Genomic DNA, 14,846 nt, shown 5'->3' on the forward strand with positions numbered 1-14,846 from the left:
AATCCAAAAATTGCGACTGGCATCAAAGAATGATCGATATATCAACCTAAACAGTTGAACAGAACAGTAAAATAAGTTGGAGTTGCATAATGTCAATAACAGTAGTGGGAGTGCTTGTAAAAAGTATTCACCCCTTTGGAAATTTTCCCTTTTTCTTGCTTTTCCACATTAATTCATTTTCAGTTCATTTTAATCCAATTGAGAACTTGTTGTTGACTTGGTTGAAATCTAACAAAGAGCTACTAAATAGTGAATTAGAGGGGGTGAATAGTTGGAACACTTATTTTACATTTTATATTTTTAATTCCTTGATATCACTTTGTAGAAAGCTGTTTGCACTTTGACACAAATACATTTTTTGGGGTTAAATTCTTGTCAAAAAACCAAAATTATATTGGCCGTGATTCAATGCCAAAAAGTTACTAAAAGGAAAAGCTTCCAATGACGGTGAATACTTTTTATAGTAATTGTGTATAGGAATTACACTAAAATATACAATTGATTACCGGTGCTATAAAGAGAAATAACAACAGTAAAGATGAGAAATAGCCAAGTTTTTTACTTAAAAACCAAAGGTCTGAATAACTTCTGCCATTTTTCATTGATGTTTCTTCGTCAATTCTCTGATCTCGCCTGTTCTCAGGAAGACTTATGATCTGAGATGAGAGCATTGCTGTGTAAAACACCTCCTCCTGGCCCCAGGTGTTGAGGACATGGGGTGTCCCTAAAGGCGGCGGTCCCATTCTGTCTGATTGAACCCAGTACCAGAGCTCAATCCCCATGAGCTTCGGCGGTCTGAGGGTCAGCAAAACGAAAGGGGTCCCCTTAAACCTCGGCTTCGCCCCCCCTCCCTCAGCCGCTTTGAAGCCTGTAGCATCTGTCGCCACTCCTGCACCACAAGGTGTAAAAAAGCCACTGGCTCCTGTTCTGGTTTCTGGTTCCATACACAATCAAGCACACACTTTTGACACACACACTCGTGGCTGTTGCTCCACCAGCGGTAGCCCCCTCTCTATGAGGGCTTTGTCACCTCCTAAATTCATCCCAGGTGTGTGCGTGTGTGTGATGGAGAGGGGTCTCTAAGCCTTTGTGCTGTGTTTGCACAGCGCGCCACGCCATGCAGCAGACAGCCAGGTAAATCCGATTACTCTTAGCGCTGGTGTGTGTCAGTGCTTAATGTGCCTAAATGCGATGGCACCTGCAGCCTCCCCACACCTGGCCGCTGGGTCGTTACCGTGGTGGCGAAGCTCTGGGAGGTGTGGGAGTTGAGCAACGAGAAGAGAGCAAAAGGGGGGTTTATCTTCAGGGGTCTGGGTAAATCTCTGCTATTCACCCAGACTCGCCTTCTCCCACTCCTCTTATGTCCTTGGCCTAAGACTCTGTTTACTCTGGTTTTTCACACCCACTTCACTGCAGAAAAGAGGAAGCACCAAGGAAACATGGCTCCTATTGTTAGCATTAGCTAATCGTGGTGATGCCTGAGTCTTAGCCGCTTTTCTTGGGCAAACACTGGATAAGAGTCCATATCCTTCTTACCAGGATGCTAATACATGAGGCTTTGCTGTGGGATAAGAAGAAAGGATTGAGATGAGGATTAATGAGGGAGGAGTCTTTTTTTTAAAATCTTAATTGTGTGGAAGTGTGAATAGGATGCACGGCGCTGACATCTGTTTACATTGTGCGCTGATTAGCCGGTCAGTGGTCCTGCAGCAACAGTGAGCCCACTTGCTGGCGAGACGTCTCTGCTTCCTCTAAGGGAATCCTCTTCTTTAAAGTGTCTCCTCTTCGCTCTTCTTTGCCAGACTAAACACATCCGTGGAGGGACTTAAGGCACATCCTTTTCAATGGCTTTCTTGCAAATGTTAAAACTGCACTGAAACACCCGAGAATGTTTAATGAAAGGGAGGCAGCTAGAGGAAAGTAAATTTGGCAAGCTTTAGAGACAACGCTTAAGTGTTTTGGCGCCGAAGTGACATAACTTTTGCGTCTGTTCTGTATCTCCGATGGAGTGGGTCATTGAAGGGGGCAGAACAGACACATTAAGTGTCTTCAAGCTGCGATTGCTGCCTATCGGTTCAACAGCCTTTTATTCAGCTCCTTAAAAAAAATCTAGCCCAGATCTTGCTTCCAGGGCCTAATCCCCACACCAAAGCCTTGCTGTCCTTGACTGATCTCAGAGACCAACCCAGCTAAGCTAGAGGCCGTGGAGGTATGGATCCTTTGGCCGAAGGATTCCTTCACATGCATCACGGTAACCCTGCTGTCTGAGCCTGGCCAAAAGTGGCCGCAGCATGGATCATGAAGGCCCCGTGTTCTGGGAAAGCTGCCGGGAACACTGAGCCGTGGCGTGAAACCTGTCCCAGGGTTTTATGGTGTAGTGGGGGTGGTGGGTGTCCAGTCACAGAGGTTAAACTCTAAACTGCTGCGCTGAGCTGATCTCAGGTCTACTCGGCCGTAGCACGCCAGCCGCTGCCCTGGCGTCATTCTGTCTGCCTCTATATCAAAATGCAGCTGACCACTGAACTGAGTGAGCTAGCTGTCATCAAACTGAACGTGATCCACACAACAATAGCCCCGGACTCTGTACAGTTAATTAAAACGCTTGGTCACTCAGTTCATATGGACTGCAGAGGCCCTTTCCTTTATGTCTTGCAAAAAGAGCAAGAAAAAAGCAATCACAAAGCGTGTGTGTGTATGAGAAGGAAAAAGTTTTAAACAGAGAGCTGTTGTGAAACTGCATTCAAAGAACAAGCTCTCTGGTCTCTTGTTGGTTTAAATGTGGCAACTGGCTGGGATACAGGTTCAAACATCCTCCCCCAAAGAACTGGGGAGTACAGAGGAGAGCCTGGGGTGAGAGGACACGTGCCTGTTTCAAGGGTAAGTGTTTGTCTTTGTGATTGTTTCAATATTGGCTTTTTGAGCGTGGTGGCACGGTGTAGTCCCCCAGCGGTGTGCCGGCACAGAGAAGCCTGGGGCACACTGCAGGCAATGGAGAGGGATCCCTTCCATCCACCTCCTTTCATCAAGAAAGAACAACATGGGCCTGTGCTCTGCTGTGGCCCCTTGGTCCAGCGCACCAGGGATAATCAGATGATCCCCTTTTATACAGCTTATTAGAGGCATCTCATGCTGTAAGATAGGCAATATTCTCACATGCATGTGTCCCTTTGTAGTGCTTGATGATTTAAGAGGGTTAAGCAGAGTTTGAAGTGCTTCGAGAATGCACTTTCATACCATCTTAAGGTCATGTGCTGCTCTTACCACAAAGCTGAACTGAATATCTCAGAATAATGGCAGTTCTTATTAACAATGACAAGATTAAATGTGAAGGGGCTAAGAAGAATTAAGAAGAATTTTCAGAGAACTGAAGATGCTCAAAGAAGAATACTCAGCATTTCTTAGTATCATTGCAGCAACATCTGTCAGCATGTGTAAATTCTTTTCAAACGTCATTGGTTAATCAGTCAAGTCACAGAGGCAAGTAGGAACAAAAGCACTTTGTTGATGGAAAGGCTTTAAATGAAGATTTATTGTATCTTGTCCATCCAAAAGGAGAATAAACTGCAGCAAGCCCCACTGGCTACAACATCATTAAGCACTATATTATAAAAACAAGAAGACTAAATGCTCATGGGGACTTCTCCTCAGTTATCTGGTTAAAGCCACAATATCTTGAGCTTTTTCTTTAAGTTACCCTGCGGTCTCCAGTAGGATAATCACCTCTGTGTGCTGTGGGAGAATCAAGAGTTTTTCTTGCCTTTCTACATGTTTGCTTCCCGTATATCCAAATCTCATCGCTCCATTTTTCTATTTGCATTCCTCTCACATAGTGGCAAAGATAAGCACCCTTATCCCGTCAGCCAACAACCCGTATCTTGCTCTTGTCTCTGAAGGGTCACAAGTATACATTGTTTTACACGAAGAAGAGGCTGATGAACACAGTATAATTAAAATGTTTCCAGCAGCCTGCTGAAATGTAAGATATCACTGGAGAAAAGAGCAAGAGGAAGGGAGTCAAGGCTGAGTATGAGGGTCTAAGTGAGACAGAGGGGTAAGAAGAAGAGAGAGGAGCCAGAGAGAGTGGAGAGGAAGGAGGAGGGGGTGTAACAAAGCAGAAAATGAAGAGAGACATAAAAGAATGGGAGCTCAAGGAGGTCAGGCCCATCACAGGCTTTAGTGTTGCCTTCAAAGATGCCTGGGACAGGTGGCAGCTCCAGACAATCTCGCACCACAGAGAAGCATCCTCTCAGGAGGAGATAAGGGATTCCTCCATCCAGGCACCCTCCTCCCACCTCTCCTGCACTCACACCTCCCTCATGCCCACCCCACCTCCCCCTTCCTCCCATCTCGAGGTTCTCCCAGACGGGCTGCTTTGATGTGGCTCAGTGTGAGCGGGCAGCTGTAGGCCACGGGGCTGCAGCAGCGCTGCTGGGCCACTGGGCCAGCGGACCGTTGGGATCCGACTCGACCGCGGCTCAATCAGCGGGGCTCTCCGGTGCCCGGCACTTTCAGGTCTCATTAAAGCGCTCCGGCAGGGTTAATCCTCTTTAAGGTTTACATGGGCCCCAGTTTGTCTCTCTGCCCAGGCTGAGGGAACCCCTGGGCACCACCTGCGTGACAAAGACTCAAATCACTGTGACACAAGTTCCCTCCGTCTATACTGCTCCACTCCCCTTGTATGTTCTCCTCACTCTTCCCTCTTTTTCCATGGCTCTCACTTGCCTTCCCTTGTGCATTCTGCCTCTTCTTTCCTCCCCTTCCCTTGATAGTACCTAGGCCTGGTTGTAAGTCTTTTAGGATTATTTGGGTGGAATCTGTTGACAGGGGTGCAGTAAATGGATTACAAGTTTGTCCTTGTTTTGGGATGCTGTGCAGAGGGAAAGGGGAGAGATCAGGAGGATGCGCTTTGAATAATGAGAGAGGCAAAGAAAAAGAGATAGACCGAGAGCGGGATTAACCAAAAGAATTAGGAAGACGATGCAAGACTGAGAAAGAGGGTGAAAGAGAGGTTAAGGTGACAGCAATGCACATACTGCAGAGAGTGAAAAAGAAAGAGAACCAGTGTTCCAGATGTTGTACTCATAAGACCTAATTGGTCCAGAGGCGTCAAACCCTGTCTGGCCTTGTAGAGCCCAGCAGCCATTTGTCTGATTGCTGTGACACTGGGCTTTGTCTTTACTCTGTGACATACAGTTTCCTTCGTTAGCCCAAGTAATGGGCACATACCTCTAGAGGCTTGAACAGACTCTATCCAGCGTCTGCATGGCTACAGTGGAAAATACAGGAATAGACTTACAGCACAAGGGGAAATACCATATGATTGTAAAACACATTAAGTGACAGGACCGATGGGTTTAAATGCTTGAGTTTATAAACTTATAATCATGTATGCATGATGTTTTTCCAAAGATTGCAATATACCTTTTTAGATTTATTTTTCATCTTCCAGGCAGCCACTGGTTTCCATTTTACCACGGAATGAAAATCAGCTTTTAGATACTTATAACTTGCTGAAGAGAAATGACTCAGTCCATTATGTTGCCAATTATGAACTTCACTGTTGAAGATTGAGACTCCAGAGCTACTTTTCAAACTGCAACCAAGGTCTGGGCAATAAAATGATACTGATATGTACCGGCAAGCAACACTTCATTAGCATTAATGAGAAAAATGGTCGGTTTAAAGTTTGATAGTTAAATTCATTGGATGTGAACCACAATGAAAACACAAAGTTGGGTTTTTACTTGAAGCATGCTCCCTCGCTACATCATACCAGAATTATAATAGCCTCCATTGATACTTGAACCTCTTAAATCCGTCAATCACCCCATTGGCTTCAGTGCAGGTCTTCCGAGGCATGCTAGTCTGCAGCCATCTGGGCCTCTTGTCGCCTTTGTCCATGTCTGCAGACCTTCCCTGGAGGTTGTGTGTGGTGGTTTTCCTTGAAAGATGGGCTTTGCAGGTTATAAATCCACCTTCATGTAAGAGGTTTACTCCTTGTGGCCTGCTTCGAGGGCTGATGGACTTAATGTGCAGGGTCACTGTCGGTTGATACCCGGTCCAGCCCCTCTGAATCTTAACCACAAGGTGAGGCAACCTTGCCTTGGTTGTCCTCCATGTGCCTCCAGTTTTAACTCGCTTTCTTTAAATATTTTGCGTCGAATGGAGCTCATTCATTTATTTATTATTTCATTTATGTGTATAAATGTATTTATTTCTGTTTTTTCCTTTAAATTTTTACCTGTGCACCTTGAAAAAAGCGATTAACTTCAAAACAACCCTGTTTTTACCTTGTCTTTTTTAATCAAAAATAAGTAATCAACATGATCAAGAATTACATGAAATTATTGACAATGAAATGTATCATTTTATTGTGATGAATTTATCAGCAAAAGCAATGTAATAGATGAGAGACATGCCATCCTTTTAGCACCCGTTGAATTTTAGGATTTAATAATGTGTTGCTGTTCTGCTGTTTAGGTCTTCAAAGTCAGACTGCCCTTGAATGCACCACAGAGGAGAATTTTTAAACCACCCCCTTCTTTCACCCACATTACCAAGCGATAATACATAATTTTTATGAAAAAATACTAAAGGTGACAAAATGCTCACTGTGATGGATTACCTCTTTTAATCAAGATTAGGAAGTCCCTGCAAGTCGACATTCATAGCACATGGAAATAAACAGCGCCTACCTGGAAATGTAATTTGGTAAACAAAATTACATTAAAATAGCCGGCTGTGGTCAGTGACCTCTCTGCATGGTTCAAAATTGAGGAGCTGTCCACTTTCCCCAAGCGCTGTCCGGTCCGTGTGGTGCTAGAATGCAGGTGTATTAGCCTCACAGTCGCTATCACACAGCCACATGCAGCTTTAGTATCACCTGCATAGAGGCCGAAGGAGGGTCAGTCTGTCATAGCGGCCTGATGCAGCTGTGGCAATCACAAACAATGTCACTGATATGACCCAGACTCATATAAACATGTTGCACTGAATCCAAATCATTTAATGTAAAAACAGACACTGTGGGGTAAAAAAATGCATTTTTTTTGTTTTTGTTTTTTTCAGTGACCCCAGTTTCTAAATAAAGATTTCAAAAAAAGATCAAACCCTGAAGTGGCTTTATGTTTGAGTAGAATAAATCACACAGGGGTAGTCGGAGCAAAATAAATGTAGCAAAGTCCTGGTGAGTTAACCCGAGGTTTAAATCATCTCCCTCCTCTACTGAGAGTTATCATTGTTTGGAGTGAAGGAGATAGACAGATGTAAGAGATAAAGAGGAGGGAGGTGGGGAGGAGAGTGTTTCAGCGGTGTTTCAGCTACTAAACCGCCGTGTCTTTCCCCAGCTGGGTGGGTGGAGAGGAGGCTTTGGGGGGGTGTAGGGCAGAACGGGTGCAGGAGTGAGGGGAGAAGGGCCAACGCATAGCTCTTTGTTCTGCTCCCCAGCTCATCCCAATCTGGAGAAATTCGGCAAATGCAGGAGATAGATTGGCGCTCCGCAGAGGCCTCGTGAAATAACCTTCACTCCCTGATCCATACTGGGATAGGAGGGGAAGAGAAGAAAAACAGGGTATAACTGGGGTTGCATGGTGCTGGGGGGCCCCTGGAAGAGCCGTGTGAGTGCTTAGCTTCACTTTCCAGCAAGAAAAGGGTCCTCGCACCGCAATTTGTTAGGATCGACTTCGTAAATGTCTTGCAGATGCTGGACTTCCATTAATACTCATAGCTGAGTTTCCTGCATTTTTTACTGAGAAAACTCATCTGCAAAACCTTTAGAAATTGTGCAAATTTTAGATAAAGTTTGGCAGGGAATTGTTGCATATCCTGCAGATGATGTAAGAGCAAAAAATAAATTAAAAAAAGACAAAAAAACCCCTGAGCCCTTGGAGGAAAGAAAAATTAGCCTGTACTTAACTTTGTAAATATTGGCACAAAGCGATAACCTGCTTGAACATTAAGTCCCAGAGCAAATATGCATAGACTTGTAGCACCACGAAGAGAAAGAATGGGCACCGACTGACTTGTTCAGTCTAGACAAACAAATTAGTTCTGACAGCGATGGAATGTATACTCGAACAGAAAGCCTGTTATCGTGCAGACGTTTCTCTTTCTACCACTCACTTTCTCCACTCGGCTCTGTTTTTCTTTTCTACCATGTTAATTGCTTTTATCCGCAGAAAGCCTGCTTGTGTTTTAAGGGTGTGAGAGCAACTGAGCAAGAGAGAGACAGAGAAGGCAAAAACAGCAGAGAACACAGCGGAAAAGCAAAAAAAATCTATTGATTTACAGAGGAAGGGCAGTGTGTGATCTGCCAGCCTTGCGTAAAAGATGAATGGCAGAGAGACTGGCAAGCCAACGCTTAACATTCTTCTGTTATTTAACCTCTCTGCTTGCTTTCTTCTCCCTCATTCTCACTTTTTCTCTTTGCTGGATAAAGGCTTGTTTTTTATCTTTCTGTATTCCAGTGCCCAAGCATTGCATACAGTAGAGAGGGCTCTGCACAGCAAGAACATTAGGCTAATTTATACAGCGGTAATTAGGCCATTAGACCTGAAACAATCTGGGACCTGTAATTAAGCAAAGCGCTCCAAAAGTCAACAGCAACTCCCATTGAGCTTAGCTAAACAGTCTCTGAAAGTGTTATTTACATGTCCAAACAGCTTGAGGTCTCAGTGTAAGCAAACATGATGAGAGGCGGGGTGTGAAGGGATTGATCAGAGGGGGAATTTGCCATCGCAAGAGAGGCAGCTCCTAAACTACTCCCGCTGATAGTATGTCGAGGGTTTTCTGCATCTCCATCTCATGCCAGGCCTGATAGTGATGAGAGGCTCAGTGTCACATTTCTGCTGGAAAGTGGGATCAAAAGTGTCAAGCACACTAAGTCATATTGTTCAGGCTCACAGTGAATACTGGCAGTCGTGCTTGTCTGCAGATGTGTCACGAGGAGGGAAATTTCCTCTGACACAACAACCAACATGGCCTGTAATCTAAAAACGGCTGGCTAACTTGTCTTTGTTGCGATCTTCCACTCACTTTTGCATTTAATGTTTGAAGGCTTTTTTTTTTTTTTTGAAGTTATTTTTTTGGCCTTTTTTTGGCTTTTTTTTAGGCACAGTGAGAGAGAGACAGGAAACAGGGGAAAAGAGTTGGGGGAAGACATGCAGCAAAGAGCCACAAGTGGGAATCGAACCCGGGCCGCTACGTCGGGGACCAGCCTCTGTACATGGGGTCGCCCACTTAACGCATTGAGCTATACGGGCACCCGCCTTGGAGGCTTTTAATTTGAATATGTCAAAACTAGCATTTTTCAGAATGTTGGGTCTATTAATCATTTAATGGTGACCAGTGGATTGATTGAAGAGTAAGTGTTTGAGTGATCAGATCTGATATTTAACACTTTTCAAATTATCATCATTTTTTAATAAGAAAAAAACTTTTTCCAATAAAATAAGTTATTTTGGGGTGCTTCTTTTGTTTTGATACAGCCGGATTTCCCTATCTGCAGACACCACTTGATGTTCTTCAGCAATTTAACGCCCACAGCACTATCTGATTGGTTACACATCACGAGTAACAGCTTATAAAGACTGAAGGAAAAATGCTGAAAAGGTCTCTTTTAATTAAACATAGGCCAATTATAAATAAATGAAGGCATGAGCTTGTGTTATTCTAAATTTAGATTTTTACTGTCAATATACATTTTTGGTAGCCTTGATAACCAATTATTGATCATCAATACCAACTCCAGTAAACCTACATCACTCAATTTTCTTTTATTGACTACAAACCTAATCAAGTCTTATTAGATTTGTTCACATCCCCAGGCTTCTGAAGTGGTTCAAATAAACACTCAGTTTCTTAATTTTAAGAGTTTATAGTGTAAAAATGTTGGTAACCTCTGCTCCAAGTATCTCAAGGTGACATCAGCAAGAATCACTAAATTGCACAAGTAAAGTAGTGCACCCAAATGTGCCTGTTTTGCATATTGAAGTCATGTACATGCGCTTGTATCACTTCCAGAACAACAAGAGCTGCACATACATGCACTTTGAAGCGTGCTAACAGTGTCGAGCATCTTTCACGCTCTCTGCAAAGTGCTGCAGAGTTGTGGCGTAACTGCAGGCCTCGCTGCAGACGAGCGTGCCTGAACAGTGAGATCATGAGCGGGGAGAGAGGTGGCATAATGAAATCTGGCAGTCACAGCCCCGGCACAGGCTTCATATGTTCCACATTAGCAATTCACAAACCTCTGGAGCAGGCCCCAGCAGCCCTTTTCTCACTCCGCCTTAGTCGCTTATGACAATCTGTCACTGGCTCTTTGTGCTCTCGCAGCCGAGCGTCGATGAGAAGTGTGGTGTTTATGGAGGAGTGTTTCGTCCTCGGCTGCAGGTGACACTCTGTTAGAGCAGAGTCAGTGAACCCTCGCCAGAGGAGAGCTCGAGCTCCGGTTTATCCGTCAAGACAATAAACTCACAATGCTGAGTTGACAACAAAAAAGGGAGATGAGAAATTGTTTGCGTTATCAAAACCCCGAATCAGACCAGAAAGTGACAGCTCAAATTCTCTGCAAGTATCACATCAAATACATCCCAAAGCACAGTGAAGATCTGCAGTGGCAAAACGTCCATTATTAAAAGAAATTAACCAATGAGGATGTTGCAGATGATGTGCTTCAGGCTTTATCTCCCCTTGTCCTCCTCCTTCTTTTTGAAATGATTCAAGTGTCCAATAAAGGACAAGGCAATTACCATCCTCTCTTTAATGAAGGGGAAGCTGGCTTTTGGTCCTGAGCACGGTGAGTTTGTGATGAATTAGAATTAATGAGCTTGGTCAAAGTTTGCTTCTAGTTGCCCTTTCATGAAGACCCATTTGTAATCATGTCTTAATGACTTCCATCCCGTCTCCTAAAAGACTGAAAAAGAAAGGAAAAAATAAACCAAAAAAAATGAATACTGCTGCTCTGAGAAGTTGTACTGAGGTCATTAAAATGTTCTAAAGAGCCGATGAATCGGTTGAAAACTATGGAAAATGTTACCCGTTCTGTGTTTCAAAAGATGCAAAAGAAAAGTCTTCAACATTCCTGACTTTCAGTATTTGATTGCTTGAGATGATTTATTTAATCCGGCTCAGTGGTTTACCATATGCAATGGGGACAAAACGCTGGTGATTACACTTTCTTTAGGAATGCTTGGTGGTTGTGTGGCCGCAATGGGAAGGTAAAAACTGTGACGTGTGTTTTTTTGGCTTCCTGTGTGCCTTCCAGCTGTATTCTGTATTAGAGAATACCCCCGAATATCCAGAAGAGCAGGGGCAATTTAGTCCCAGAGTAAACAGTAAGGAGTCCCTACAGGAAACACTGGAGATGGATTGCAGGATGGAGCCTTTCTCCCTCTTTCCTTTTGCTCTCTGTTCTTTGTGACTGTATACATTCCCTCTAGTGACACGGGGGCTGTTTGCCTTGCTAATGGAGAGCTGTGCTGGTGTAAAAGAGGTGGCAGGCTCTATTTAGATAGGGCCATGGTAAAGTAAACTTCTGGGTTGGATTTAAATAAACCTCAGCGGAACGGTTTGCCATGCGACAAAGTCATGGGCAGGAGGAGGGAGGGGAAAGAGTGATGAAGGAGTAAGAAAAAGGATCCAGTCGAGGCACAGGGCTTCGCTGAGTGAGTAGCTCCAGAGACATAAACAAAAAGGGGGATCTGGGTAATTCAATGAGGAGTGGCGGATGTGGGAATGAAGGTGTATGTTGCAGGGGTGAAGGGGTGGAGTGTTTAAAGTGATTTCACAGCTTGTAATCTCTATAGTTATCCCCCACCGCCCGACATGACAGAGGTTAGTATAAAGTTCCTGCTACGTGGGCAGGGATGAGTAAGACTGGAGAACATGAAGCTTTTACTCCCATCGAGCTGCTGCACCGCGCACAGACCCTGCTAAACCTGAAGGTTCATTTCCGAGTCTGACAGCCGAGGGCCGACAGCCCGGGAGCTGGAGCTGTGGAGAGTAAACAAAGCAGATCCAGCCCTTGTCTACCAGAAGCCCATCCCCTCCTTCCCAGCATCCCCTCATCCCTCCCTCCCTCAGCAGCTCTGGAGTCGGCCGAGGTGAGCCGGGCCAAAACTGAGTCATCAAGAGAGAACTATCAAACAGACAGAGACGAAGTGGTCGGATACTTGCCAGAGCTGGATGGAGGAGGCTTTCACCACTTATCTCTGCTATTGTGAAAACTTGCACGGCTTTGAGAAGTTTGCCTAAGTTTTTAAGCAAACCTTTATGTTGCTCTGAGTGGTATTTCAGGGAAACGATAATCAACATCGGAGCTAGAGGCAGTTGTTTGAACTTGGGACCTTGATTTAAGAGTTGTTTGCACATCCAAGCCTCTGGACTTTTTCTACTGCAGTCTCCCTTTAAAAGACCTCAGAAGGCAAGCAGTTGTCTGATGCATCAACAGGATTCAGTGCAGAAAACAGTGTGTGTGTCATATGTGTCATGTAAGCTGAGAAAGGTACTACGGCAATCTATCATGTCAGATGAATACACACGGGGCATCCTACATCTGAATTATTTTGTCTGTCATTCTGGAAAGAGCTTCCAAAAACACTCCAGTTGCATCACTTGGACATCCGTTTAATTGAGGGTCCTGTAGAGGGTCAGATACGAAAGTATAAGGTCCAATATTTTTGGTGCATCCATTATTAAAAGTATGGATAAGTCTGTTTTTAATTTGTTTCTTGCGAGCCACCTAATTTTTATGGACCTTTATGGGAGACCTTCATTAAAATTCTAATGCAACAGGATTACAACACCACCAAATGGATCACCTCTTAATTCTAGCCGTTTTGGCCCAAGCCGGCAATTATCATCCCAATGAATGAATGAGCAATGAGGTAAGCGGACCTGAGACGTGCTCAGGGATCAACACCTGCTGTGCTGCTCTGCCATGCAGCTGCATTTGTCATGGCCCAACACTTGTAGAGCTGTTGGGCACCCCACCGTTTGGCCATCTGCCCTCTTGGCTCACGCTTCTAAATGTTTACAAGCAAAAAAAAAAAAAAAAAAAAATTGAGAGAGAAAAAACTCATAGCTAGCAGCCTCAGAGACTTGCTGCGTGAAGTTATGCAGATGTTGACACATGCTTTGCCTCGGGGTGGTGATACGCAACTTGGCAACGGGCTCCCTAACAGGCAATAAAGTGACACGTGTTGGAACTGCGAGACGTGTTCATACTAAATGAATGAAGTGAGCGATGATGTGATTCATTTGTGTGTGAAAAGTCGTGAGCTGTTTGTCTTTCTGTGCAAGTTTTAACTCATTTAGGCTCTCAAGAAGGCAGCATCTGTGCTAAAATCCCCACTCTTGGTTTGCTTGTTACGACTCGTCTCACAGTGGATCCACAGTTGTGACACAGTTCCAGCTTTACTTTTTAAGTGTATGCCATCGAGTTCAGTTAAGGTTCGAAGATGGGTGCATGCATATTCAGTCTGGTGGCAGCTCAACAGTTTCAGTTTCGGGGGTAAAAATAGAGAAAGGCTTGGAAGCTCGTATTATGCAAATGTTTTAATGTTTTATGTGGAGGGTGGGGGGAAAAAAAAAAGAAGCCTCCGGATTCTCTGTGACAAAACACTGAAATGGAAAAGGATGTTTTTTGTACGTCTCATTGGTTGTACTTAAATGTTATTCTTTGTACAAAACCATATTATGCTTGGCACGATGAGAAATGTGCCATTTGGCTGCTTCTCTTACGGTTATTTATCACTGTTTATTTTGAATTCTATCAGCCTCGAGACATTTACAAAGACTTCCTCGGCGAAACAGTTTGGAACAGTGCAGCTTGTAGCTCTGTGCATTTAATGAGGTCTCATTTGGGTGGGTCAGCTGAAAGATAGCCATCAACCACTGCCTTTCATTATGGCTGCTGTTTAGATTAACCGAGGAGGGACTGGATTCACATGACAATATGATTTTAGAAGAACTGCGGGTATTGCAAAGTGTAAAGAATAACGTTCCCTCTCTTTTCTCTTCCATACAGCTACTCCACAGTTCTTCCCAACCTTCCACCCTCCAGTGCCCATCGACGACAGACATGCCCAGGGACGTTACATCTACGAGCCTTCCCCCGTGCCCCCTCTCCATGTGTAAGTCCCAAACACACTCTGAAATCTTGCGGAGAACACGTTCGATTCAGCTGCATCATGCACGTCACCATCTAGCTTCCCCCTCCGCTATTAACGCCGATACAAATCGAGCTCCCAAAACTTCCTTCCGGCCCGTGGGCGTGGAGCAGTCCTCCTCATGGGTGCCGGGGCGCCTCTCTTTGCCTTTCAGGATCAAAGGCCACGGCCCTGTACGTGCGCAACATGATCCGCATGTCAGAGACACGCAAATGAACATGTGTCAGAGACATGGAAATGAGAGCAGGGCGAGGGAAGCCTGGGAGCGCGCAATTCTCATAAGAGCAGTGATCAAGTCCTGTCAAGAGAAGGAAGCAGTGCCTCCGCTGACATCCACCCATCTCTGACAGACAAAGATGGGCTCCTGACATATGAACTGTACACCGCCTCAGACTATACATGTACATTCTCTCAAACATGAAGTCAGGTAAAAACATGGCGTCATGCCTCGAAAGAAGGAGTTATTAAAAGCAGGCTTATTACACATTTCCCTGGAGTTCCTCTGATGGTGCTGGCCAGGTCAGCCGAGAACTTCAAAGCACTCCCTTGCATGTACAAATTATTTCTCCTTGTCTCCAGTCTCCCTCCTTCACTCTCTATCATTTGTATTTTTTGCATCCAAACAGTGCAAGGAGGTGCTTCATCGTCCTTGCGGTGCTTGTTTCCTAACCGCAGACA

At 44.6% G+C, this 14,846-nt stretch overlaps 1 protein-coding gene across 1 annotated transcript in view; it reads left to right on the top strand.

Annotated features, from left to right (window-relative positions):
- The window catches only part of gli3 (GLI family zinc finger 3), a 100,958-nt gene that overhangs the window by 39,697 nt on the left and 46,415 nt on the right, over positions 1–14,846 (top strand). Inside the window, exon 4 of the mRNA XM_023263107.3 lies at positions 14,027–14,132. Within this exon, the coding sequence (XP_023118875.1) occupies positions 14,027–14,132 (106 nt within the window). The remainder of the gene's footprint in view (positions 1–14,026; positions 14,133–14,846) is intronic.

Source organism: Amphiprion ocellaris, chromosome 22, assembly GCF_022539595.1.
Source record: "Amphiprion ocellaris isolate individual 3 ecotype Okinawa chromosome 22, ASM2253959v1, whole genome shotgun sequence".
Taxonomy (NCBI): Eukaryota; Metazoa; Chordata; class Actinopteri; family Pomacentridae; genus Amphiprion; species Amphiprion ocellaris.